Source organism: Argiope bruennichi, chromosome 3 (genome assembly GCF_947563725.1).
Source record: "Argiope bruennichi chromosome 3, qqArgBrue1.1, whole genome shotgun sequence".
Lineage (NCBI taxonomy): Eukaryota > Metazoa > Arthropoda > Arachnida > Araneae > Araneidae > Argiope > Argiope bruennichi.
In genome coordinates, this window is record NC_079153.1 from 39,500,984 (window position 1) to 39,512,149 (window position 11,166).

General features: G+C 32.9%; 1 protein-coding gene across 1 annotated transcript; it reads left to right on the forward strand.

Annotated features, from left to right (window-relative positions):
• The first annotated feature begins 4,343 nt into the window (after window positions 1–4,343).
• On the forward strand, window positions 4,344–5,601 carry LOC129962810 (uncharacterized). Its single transcript, XM_056076809.1, has 2 exons — window positions 4,344–5,147; window positions 5,215–5,601. The coding sequence occupies exons 1-2, from the start codon at window positions 4,344–4,346 to the stop codon at window positions 5,599–5,601; spliced, it is 1,191 nt and encodes a 396-aa protein (XP_055932784.1).
• Window positions 5,602–11,166: the final 5,565 nt, after the last annotated feature.

Consider the following 11,166-nt stretch of genomic DNA (forward strand, 5'->3'; position numbering starts at 1 on the left):
ACACTGAATGAAAAAATCATTTTAAGTTACGCTTGTAAAGAACATTCCGATTAGTTATTATGGCTGAAAAGTGGGGAAATCAGTCTCGTTATTGAGGCTGGGTGTTATACTAAAGTTTCATTTTGAGGCATCTCTTGAAAATGGAAGGCGAAGGGTGACATAGATGATTGATATGCATCTAAATGTCGTATGTTTTCAACGAAAAAAATTCTGTCTCTCCCCTCCCCCCACAGAGAATTTGATGTTAAAAAGCGTTTTAAAGATTTCCGTCGAAAATTGAGAGTGAAGAGGAAAGGCAAGTAATCTTCCATTTTGAGATCATGACCTTTATATAAAACAAAAACACTGGCAAAATTGGTGTTGTAATTATGATAAGAAGGGAGAGTCTCCTATAAAGAGTATATTTTAAATGGCTATATAAAAATAAAAATATGCGGAGGGGCAGGTTGCTATTGATGAGATTTCATATAATGCAAAAATTGGTGAAATCGAATCAGTGTTGATACTGGGGTATGAGTTTCCTAATTATATCAAATATTTTTACGAATTTATAATATTACTTCCTTGCTCAATATTATAATCTTCTATTAAGGAAAGTAGTTTTACATATACAGTTATGGCTTCTGATTAGAGGCCATCAATGTCCCCCGGAGTTACAGATCATCTGGTGACTTGGTGACGAATTTAATGATAAAAATGAACTCCATTATGACTCGAGTTCCTGCGTTTGTTCTAAAACATTTGATGTCCTGTCACGAGTCTGTAAAAACTCGAGAAACAGACTCAGAGAAGCAGATGGATGAATCAAGAGACTCGTGTAATTCAGTTGAGCTCAAGAGAGTAAAAGAGCAAAATATCTGTTTAAAGCGCTGGTCTCTTGCGAGTTGTCAGAGCGCTTTGTGCTATTACGACTGTTTAACAGTGATTCGTTGTGTGCTGCTGTTTATTGTAAATTCTGTTCTTGTTAAATGATTTGGTTGTGTTTTACTATCGTATATTCGTGTTTTCGAATAGAATAAGCATTTTTATCCATTATTAAGCTTACTGAACTTTTTACTGCACATTCGTCGAACGGAATTTAGATTTTCCCTTAAAATATATTCATGAAAACTCCTTCGGAATGGGTTTTTTTTTCTATTTAGTACACGAAGGGCGTAGAAAATTAAAGGGAAATTGCCCACGATCTTTTACGATTCAAACACAAAAAAAAATTAATTATAATAACTTTAGTTAAGAAGCTAGAAACTGATCTATTTCAGGCGAGAAGCAAAACACAACATTTCTTAATATCAAGACCATTGCTATGTGTAAGAAACAAATTTAAACAAAGCTCCCAAAATAGAGAACCGTTCCCACAAATAATTTTCGTTTTTAAAAACCGTGAATTTCTAAAATATGTCGCAAAAAATGGGAGAATTACTCATAAATATGTTCGTGTATATTTACTGAAGAATATTATTTATAAGGCATATTCAAAACATAATTTACATATATGTTACGTCATATTTATAATGCCATCAAACAATCTATATTGCCATCAGTAAATACATAAAAGTTATACTGTATAAAAAATTGTAAATTATAAAATTATTATATGCAGGTAATTTTGGGAAAAATCCATTGAAAAGCAGACTTCTCTCTGTGTGTCTGTCTGTTTCTTTGTAAGTGAATGCATTAACTAACAACGCAAAGAAATAAATAGATGACATTTAGAATTATGATTTATTTATAGAATTGTTAGTCTTAATTGTTGAAAATGTATTAATATTTTATTTTATTTATTTGTTTATTTTAGAATGGCAACGTTATTTAAGAAATATTTTTTGCTGTCTCATTTTGTAGATGGCAACTTGTAGATCAATCCCAAGATGGAATAAACAAAGTTTGAATTTTTTACCGGTGGGATATCGTTTTTCTATTTTAATATAAAAAGCGAAAGAAAACGGTGTTTTTTCTTAAGCAGCTTTAACATTTTTTGGCGTCCGCGACAGGACTTTCTCGAAACAAAATAAATCAAGATGTTTCAAGCAATAAAAGGTTTTAAAAAAGAAGATCTGAAATACGTTGCGTCTGAAATTGGAGAAGACGTATCAGAAAATATTACGATAGTTGGATTAAAAAATCTTATTTTAAAAAGTTGTGAATATAAGAATGATCCAGAATTCGTTCAAGAACTTTTAAGTAATGTTATTTCGGAAAGGAAATTAAAAGAAGAAACCGAAAAAGAAGATAAAAGATTGCAGCTTGAAGCTGAAAAGGAAGATAGAAGATTGCAGCTTGAAGCTGAAAAGGAAGATAGAAGATTGCAGCTTGAAGCTGAAAAGGAAGATAGAAGATTGCAGCTTGAAGCTGAAAAGGAAGATAGAAGATTGCAGCTTGAAGCTGAAAAAGAAATAGAATTGGCAAGAATACAATCTCAAAATAGAGGTGAGTCATTTTCTGCTAATTCTACTGCTGATTTAAATAATTATAAGAGAAAGTTTACACTGCCTAGATTAGAATTTAGACAATTTGGCGACGATATTAAAGATTGGCTCCCATTTTGGAGTCAATTTGAGCAAATACATAAAGATGAGGATATCGCACCAGAAGACAAATTTCAGTACCTAGTTCAAGCAACAATTTCTGGTTCTCGTGCTAGAGAGGTTGTTGAAAGTTTTCCGCCAACTGGCGCCAACTATCAAAAGGCTATTGATGGTTTAAAATCGCGTTTTGGTAGAGAAGATATTTTAGTGGAAGTATATGTGAGAGAATTATTAAAATTAATTATTTCTGTGCAAACAAAAGAAACATTTTCATTAACTTCTTTGTATGATAAGCTTGAATCATATTTACGAGCATTAGAAACATTAGGTGTAACCACAGATAAATGTGCATCCATTTTGTATCCTATGGTTGAATCGTGTTTCCCAGCTGAATTTTTAAAGGCTTGGAATCGTAGTAATATTTCCAGTATTAACTCTGACGCGAAAGGAAGATTGGATAATTTGATGCAATTTTTGAAAACGGAAGTTGAAGGAGAAGAAAGAATATGTTTGGCTGTAGCCGGTTTCGGTTTAGGAAAGGGCCAAGAATACAGACCTTTGAAAAAGAAACAATATAGCTCGGAGAATTTGAGAAATAAAGTACCTACAGCTATAGGTTTGTTAACGACTGCTGCAGATAAAGATGTAAAGAAATCTTGCGTTTTTTGCGGTGGTAAACATTCAAGTTCAGATTGCTTTACGGCTCAAAAAATGACTCTATCGGAAAGACAAAAAATAGTCAAGGAAAAACGATGCTGCTTTGCATGTTTATCGCCATTTCACGCAGTTAAAAGATGCCGAGCAGTTTTAAAATGCCTGATATGTTCTAAAAAACATTTTCCTATAATGTGTGATGTGCTTGATTCGCAAAAGATGTCTGTAGAGGGAAAAGAAGATAAACCCGCACTAGATGTTAATATGGCTAATTTTAATAAACACAGCCCTAAGATATTTCTTCAAACTCTCAAAGCTAAACTGGTATCGGATAATAAACAGAAAATTGTGAGGTTACTTTTTGATTCTGCATCACATAAATCTTACATTTTGAAAAGTGTAGCTGAAGAAATGAATTATATACCCGTTCGATGTGAAAAATTGGTACATTCTCTTTTTGGTGGCGTTATCACTAATGAATTTAAACATAATTGTTATAAAGTAAAATTGAGAAATTTGATTGGAAATTTCGGCTGTAATTTTGAAGTTCTGGATCAATCTATCATTTGTGACAATATTAGACCGGTTTTTAAAGGTCCCTGGATAAAAGAATTAGAGGAAAATCAGATTAATCTAACTGATATTAGCGATACTTGTGAAGGCATTGATATTCTAATTGGAGCTGACGTTATGGGGAAAATGTTAACTGGCAAAAGAAAAGTCTTATCTTCAGGTCTTGTCGCTGTAGAAACTTTCTTAGGATGGACCTTAATGGGTAAGGTACCACAGGAAGAATCTTCGGAAGAAAACCTGGCTTTAACAGTGCTGTCCTTATTTGTAAATGAAGCTGAAATCACAAATTTATGGAAATTAGATTCAATCGGAATCAATGATCCTGTTGAGAAAAAATCTAAGAACGAGATTGATCTTCGGACCAAGGAGCATTTTCTAGAAACGGTAACAATTAATAAAGATGGTCGATATGAGGTTTGTTTACCATGGTCTGATGATAAGTCACCTTTGCCCGACAACTTGGATTTGGCGAGGAAAAGGCTCGACTACACTACCTCAAAACTTATAGCTATGAATATGTATGAGAAATATGAAAATATTCTTCTAAATTGGTTAGATGAAGACATAATAGAGGAAGTTCCTACCAACTAAATGAACTCTTATGGTAATTATTTACCTCACCGTGCAGTGATAAAACTAAGCAGCAGCACTACTCCAATTCGTCCGGTGTTTGACGCTTCAGCGAGATTAGCAAATTATCCATCTTTGAATCAGTGCTTGGAATGTGGTCCTAATCTCATTGAGCTTATTCCAAATATTCTTCTTCGATTCAGAGAGGGACAGCTTGGCGTTATAGCTGACATCAGGAAAGCTTTTCTGCAAATTAGTATTCGTAAAGAGGATAGAGACTTCCTTCGGTTTTTGTGGTGGGAAAATAGAGAAGAAAAGAAATTGAGAGTTTTTCGTCACACAAGAGTTGTTTTTGGGGTAAAATGTAGCCCTTTTCTTTTAGCTTCAGTAATTGAGTACCATATTCAAAAATGTGAAGGATTTGAAAAATCTTTGAAGAAAAGACTTTTGGAGAGTTTCTACATTGATAATGTCGTTACTAGTGTCGACAGTAAAGACCAATTAGATCGATTCATTGACAATTCTAAAACCTTGATGGCAAAAGGTGGTTTTGATCTTAGAGAATGGGAATGGTCTGGCGACTGTGAAACTAATTCAAAGGAAGAAACTCAGGTATTAGGTCTTATTTGGAATAAGAAATTAGACACTTTGAAAATTAACATGAAATGGCTGGATGGCATTAATGTGGAAAAAGTAACTAAAAGGAGTATGTTATCTACAGTACATAAAGTATTTGATCCTTTTGGATTCACTGCACCAGTGATGCTCTGTCCAAAAATAATGCTACAAAAGGCATGGACATTAGGTACAAGTTGGGATGAAGAAGTAACTGGTGAGCTTCGTAAAGAATTTCTACAGTGGTTTCAAACTTAAGCATTTGTCTGACATACAGATTCCTAGGTGTGTTCAAGCATCTTCAAAAGATATAAGCAACTGCACTATTCATACGTTTGTTGATGGGAGCAAAGATGCATATGCTGCTGTTACATTCCTTAGAATAGAAAATAATGGTCGAATCGAGCTATTTCTACTTGCAGCGAAATCTCGAGTGGCTCCTTTAAGAGGCACAACTATCCCAAGAATGGAACTTCTTGCGGCGGTGATTGGAGCGAGGCTAGCGAATTCAGTTGTTGAAGCTCTTGGTTGGAAAAATGTTACGATATATTACTGGAGTGATTCTACAACAGTGCTTGCATGGATATTACGAGAAGAAAATTGGTCTGTCTTCGTTAGGAACAGAGTCCAAGAGATAAGGAAGTTGAGTAATCCTACATCATAGAGACACATACCTGGTGATAAGAATCCGGCAGATTTACCTTCCAGGGGCTGCAAGGCAAAACATCTAGTCTCCCTAAGATGGTGGGAGGGTCCACAATGGATGAAAAATGCTTTTGAATTTCAAAACATTATGGGTTCCACCAACCATGATTGGAATGAAGAAGAGATTAGAAAGGAAAAGTCTAAGACGACTTTTATATTATCAAATAATGAAGCCCGTGGTGTTGCAAACTGGTACTACAGATATTTTTCGAACTATGATAGAATAGTTCGTCTTGTTGCATGGATCCTCCGCTTCATGAACAACTGCAAAAATATAACTGAGAAGAAGCATGGTGAATTAACCGCTACAGAATTTCAGGAAGCAGAAATGAAGGTTTTATTTATGATACAGAATGAGTCTTTTCTCCCAGAAGAAGAAAAGAGATTAAAAACCCTACAAGTATTTGAAGACGATCTTGGCATCATCCGTTTGAAAACTAAAATTATTTATCGCAAGGACAGTGAAGATTTTCTTAAACCTATTGTTCTTCCTCCGAAGCATGAAGTGGTAAAGCGGTTAATCTATAATGCTCACGTTAAGAACTGTCATGCTGGAGTCCAGATACTATTGAATGCACTTAGAGAAAAGTACTGGATCCTAAATGGAAGAAAAGCGGTGAAACATGTGGTGGCTAATTGCATTACGTGTAAAAGATATAGCTCAAAGAACATAGAAGTTATAAGTCCCCCCCTTCCAGAAAATAGAGTAAAGGATGCTGCGGTGTTTCAGATAACTGGCGTTGATATGGCTGGACCTTTATTCCTTAAAGACAAGAAGAGCTGGGTTCTAATTTTTACTTGTGCAGTGTACAGAGCAGTTCATTTCGAGCTTGTTACTGCTGCATCGACTGATGTTTTTTTAATGGCCTTTAGGAGATTTGTTTCTCGCAGGGGAAGATGCACAACAATATACTGCGATAATGGCTCCAATTTTGTTGGAGCAGCCAACTATTTAAAACAACTGGATTGGAACCGCATCCAAAAATATGGAGCAATAAACTCTATTGACTGGAAGTTTAATCCTCCAACTGCTGCCTGGTGGGGCGGATGGTGGGAGAGATTAATTAGAATTTTAAAAGATCTTTTGAAGAAAGTGTTAGGACATGCACGTCTCAATTATGAGGAGATGATAACGGTTTTGGCAGACTGCGAGCGTGTAATCAACTCAAGACCTCTAACTTACATTTGCGAAGAGGAAGCTATAAAACCAATTTCTCCATCGATGTTCATACAAGATGTGCATGAATGCAATCTTCCTGATATAGATGCTGTAGAGCAAAATTCTGTGAGCAATAGATTCAAATACAGACAAGCAGTGCTTAAAGACTTAAGAAATCGTTTCAGATCTGAGTATTTGGGTGCTCTCATACAGCGGAGAAATAAAAAATCAAGAAAATGTACAGTTACTGTTGGTGACATTGTTATGGTGGGAGCAGATAATAAAAAGAGACTTGTCTGGCCTTTAGGTCGTATCACAGAAATCATACCAGGTAAAGATGGACATGTACGACTTGTTCGAGTGCAAACTTCACAGCAGAATTTCCTGCGACCAATTCAAAGAATATATCCATTAGAGTTAACATCCTCTGATGACTTCTCCACTTCGATGACACCAGATGATTTGAATAAGTCAAATGACATCACCAAAACTTCTGACAGTACTTCTGGCAACGAGATGAAATTTAGTAGAGCCGGAAGAAGAATTAAATTGCCAGAGAGACTGAACTTGTGATTTATTTTGTTTTTTGATTGGACATTTTCACATTAATTTTCATTTTTATATTTAAATATTAATTGAAAATTTGTAAAACGTTGCCATTTATTGAATCTCTTAACTGTGTTTAACTAATAGTATTATATTTTGATTATTATTTATAATCAAAAGGTGGGAGGATGTTGAAAATGTATTAATATTTTATTTTATTTATTTGTTTATTTTAGAATGGCAACGTTATTTAAGAAATATTTTTTGCTGTCTCATTTTGTAGATGGCAACTTGTAGATCAATCCCAAGATGGAATAAACAAAGTTTGAATTTTTTACCGGTGGGATATCGTTTTTCTATTTTAATATAAAAAGCGAAAGAAAACGGTGTTTTTTCTTAAGCAGCTTTAACATTAACCAAATGCTGGATCAAATCCAGCAAATGGTTTAGAATCAATCGATCTGTCTATTTATGGTTATTTTCATGCCTTTTATTTTTATGCCGAATTTATGCTTTAATTTTTTAAAATTATCTCCCCTTTCCTCACTTATCCTAGAAGTAAATATAGCGTTCTATTTTGGAGAGTCAGTTCTACAATTTAAAGCAATAAAACTTCTGTTAATATTACTATTTTTGTCCAGGACCAAAATAAAATTCAACTGGATTGTATTTTTCGCTTTGAAAAAAAAAAGTTGCTCCAAAATAAAAATAAAAAACGGTTACAGTTGTAGAATTAGCATACGAATGCCGCGTGCTCAAATCATTTCATATTTTTAAGGTGAGATTTTCCGCTGAGCGATTGTAACTTGGCGCAAAACCGAAAAATTGAAAAGAGGCATATTATCAACCGCACGAATGTACAGAAGCAGGTTTTTCAGGGTCGCTGAGTACGTGCAAAAGATCTTGTCAGAGGAAAGAATTCGAATTAGATCTCTTGAAATTAGATCTGGGAAAAAAGATCTGTTGTGAAAAGGTTTATTTGCTCGAGAGCAATAAAAAGTTCACATTCTTGAAATTAAAAAAAAAAAATCAGCATTTATTTCCTGAAATTTAATGTCTTTTGAATATGATGAATTGCTAACTAAAGAATAATTTTTATAATTTTTAAATGTTTTTTAACACGTGACTATTTACTGTAAGATCAATTTTTTTTTTTATCGTCTGCTTTAAAATAAATTCATGCAATTACATCTCCACTTCATTTCGAATATAAATAACAATGTATCAATATTAAAAACATTATATATATTTTTAACTAAGTTTTCTCTTTAAAATAATATGAATTACCTTTTGGGAAGTTTAATTTAATACGAGAAATGGCATTCTATCAATGATATCAAAATTATGAAAATTATTGTTCGTAAAAATTTCATTCATTCATAATTCACTATAAAAATTACAAATATAATTAAATAAATTCTTGTTCTTTTCTATTCTATAATAATATTACCATAACTGGAATCCTCTACATCATCCGATCTAAGAAATGACGGGGAAAAAAAAGAAAGAAAGAAACTTTGTATTTCAAATTCATTTATGCATTTATCATCCGTAAATGTGTATGCAATAAAAGATATACATAACATAGAAAAATCATTAACGTTTAAAAAGTAGATAAGTAATTATTTAATTTTGAATGCAGCAAAAATTCTAAAGTAAACAATACAATTCAAATCGAACTTGGGAAAAGTTATTTTTAAAAAGAATCAGAAAAAATTTTTTATTGCTTTTTCTGTTTGAACATGATACCACATAAAATGGAATATTCACTTAGGACATAATAATGTAGCGAGAATAGACGACGCCCGATGTTTTATAAGATTTCCCCTTCTCTGATTGGTAATAAGTAACTTTGAAAAGTTAAATGGCGCTCGGGACATAGTATTTTTTCAGCCTCTCATCATATTTGATTTAAAAAAGAACATAAACACAATAATGTTTTGTTTCTATGATAACTGGGTCATCTACACACTTTATCCTCTCATCTCTACGCCACTGCTCGACACAAAACACATACGTATTTATTTAACTGAAACATATCATATGTGAAAATAATTTTTAACTCAAAATCCCCCAAAATAAATTCCTATAATGGATTATATTTAACATTATATTAACCCTTTGTTTCACATTTATTTAAAACGCTTTTGTATTTGAAGCGCGTTAAATTTTTTGAACTTGTAAAGGCAGTATTTTTACATAAGAATTAATTAATTTCTAATTATTCAGAATATATACTCTGCATGATATTGAGATAATTTAAGCTAATTAGAATTACTAAAAAAAAAAAAAAATGGAAACATAAATTCAAAGAAATACATTCTGATACGTCAAATGTACCCAAAGGGTTAATAGGAAATTCAAGACATCAGAAAAAAATTCGCCAAGTTCGAATTAAAAATATTCCAGTTAGCAGAGTTCTGCTGTTGTATGTATTCAGAGTAACCATAATTTACTTGGTAAAAAGAAACTATTGAATATTCGCCAAAAAGCGATAAAACGGAAATTATAGTAGAAAGTGCATTTTATATTTATTGTATTTTTTCTGAGGTGAAAATCTATCTCTTCACTGATCCAAATACTTACCATAGCGCTATAAATTTGCGAAGAAGTCGTTTTTCAAGTGATATTGGCAATATCACTTTGCTTGTAGTTGAAAAACAGCTCGGCTGAAAGATTAGGATTTTGCGCAGTAATTTGAAAGTCAGATTATGAGCAGAAGTTTTTTAGTTTCAAGTTCATTGGAACATCTGCAAGTAAATATTGTTAAAATTTGAAGAGGAAAAAAAAAAAGGATAACACCCACTCACATACATTTTTTTTACATAACATCTGCCCGCATTATAAATAATAAGAATTCTTCTAATCACTGGTAATTAATGATTAATTAGACAGAATAGCGCACATCCAACAATTTTCTAGGGACTTTTAAAATATTAAAAGTACCACTATCATTAATTATAAAATTATCTAGATTTTTGAAATGATTAATCATTATTTATATTGTTAGCTGATTTTTAAAAAATCTTATGATTTAGAAAGAAATTATTCAATGCTTGCGACCAACTTTTCCCTCGCCATACTAATAGTAGCAATTTAATAATACTAACCAACATTTATGAATTACATTTCAGACCATCAAATCACTGGCAACTCATCCGTTCAGAAATTAGCAGGGCTTCAAAAATATTTATCAAGAGATTGCGAGTAAAAAAACTACTTAATCCATAAATGGCCTAAGAGTTTTCATTTAAAAGCCATATATGATGTCCATTGCATTTTTAAAATATAAAATATTGAGGGCGAATTTTGGATGAAAGTGAAAAAAAGGAAGGAATCAGTTTGCCTCGATCCAAGCCGGGGCTGATCTGATAGCAGCTCTCGCACCTTTAAATTGAAAGAGACAAAGTTTGCTTTTCGTCTCCAAATTTCAATGAATCAACTCATGCGCAGTGAGTTTCCATGCTTTACTCGCAGACCAGTTCCGACCTCCACTTCCCTTGCTTTCAATCCAATTCCTGACTTATTTCAACGTTTCCATTGTTTTTTCGTTTTTCACTGATTATCATATCTTCAGAACGAAAAAAATATGCAAAGAATACTGTACTCACAGAGTGAAAAAATTAGATTTAAAAAAAGGAACAAAGAATGAAAGCGCAAGCTTAAAAATTTCAGGAGGTAACTGCTGTAACTGTGCAGGCCTAATAGTCGAGCCATCAAAAGAAAGTATCATTTTAAATTATACTTTCACAATAAGCACAGAGCATTCTGTTTGGTTAGCTATAAACGGAAAGTGACGAAGTTAACTTGCGAAATTGG

Coding starts and splice junctions, on each gene's coding strand:
- LOC129962810 (XM_056076809.1), top strand. CDS start 4,344: ATGAACTCTTATGGTAATTATTTACCTCACCGTGCAGTGATAAAACTA. Junction 5,148..5,214: donor GTACAAGTTGGGATGAAGAA/GTAACTGGTGAG, acceptor TCTGACATACAG/ATTCCTAGGTGTGTTCAAGC.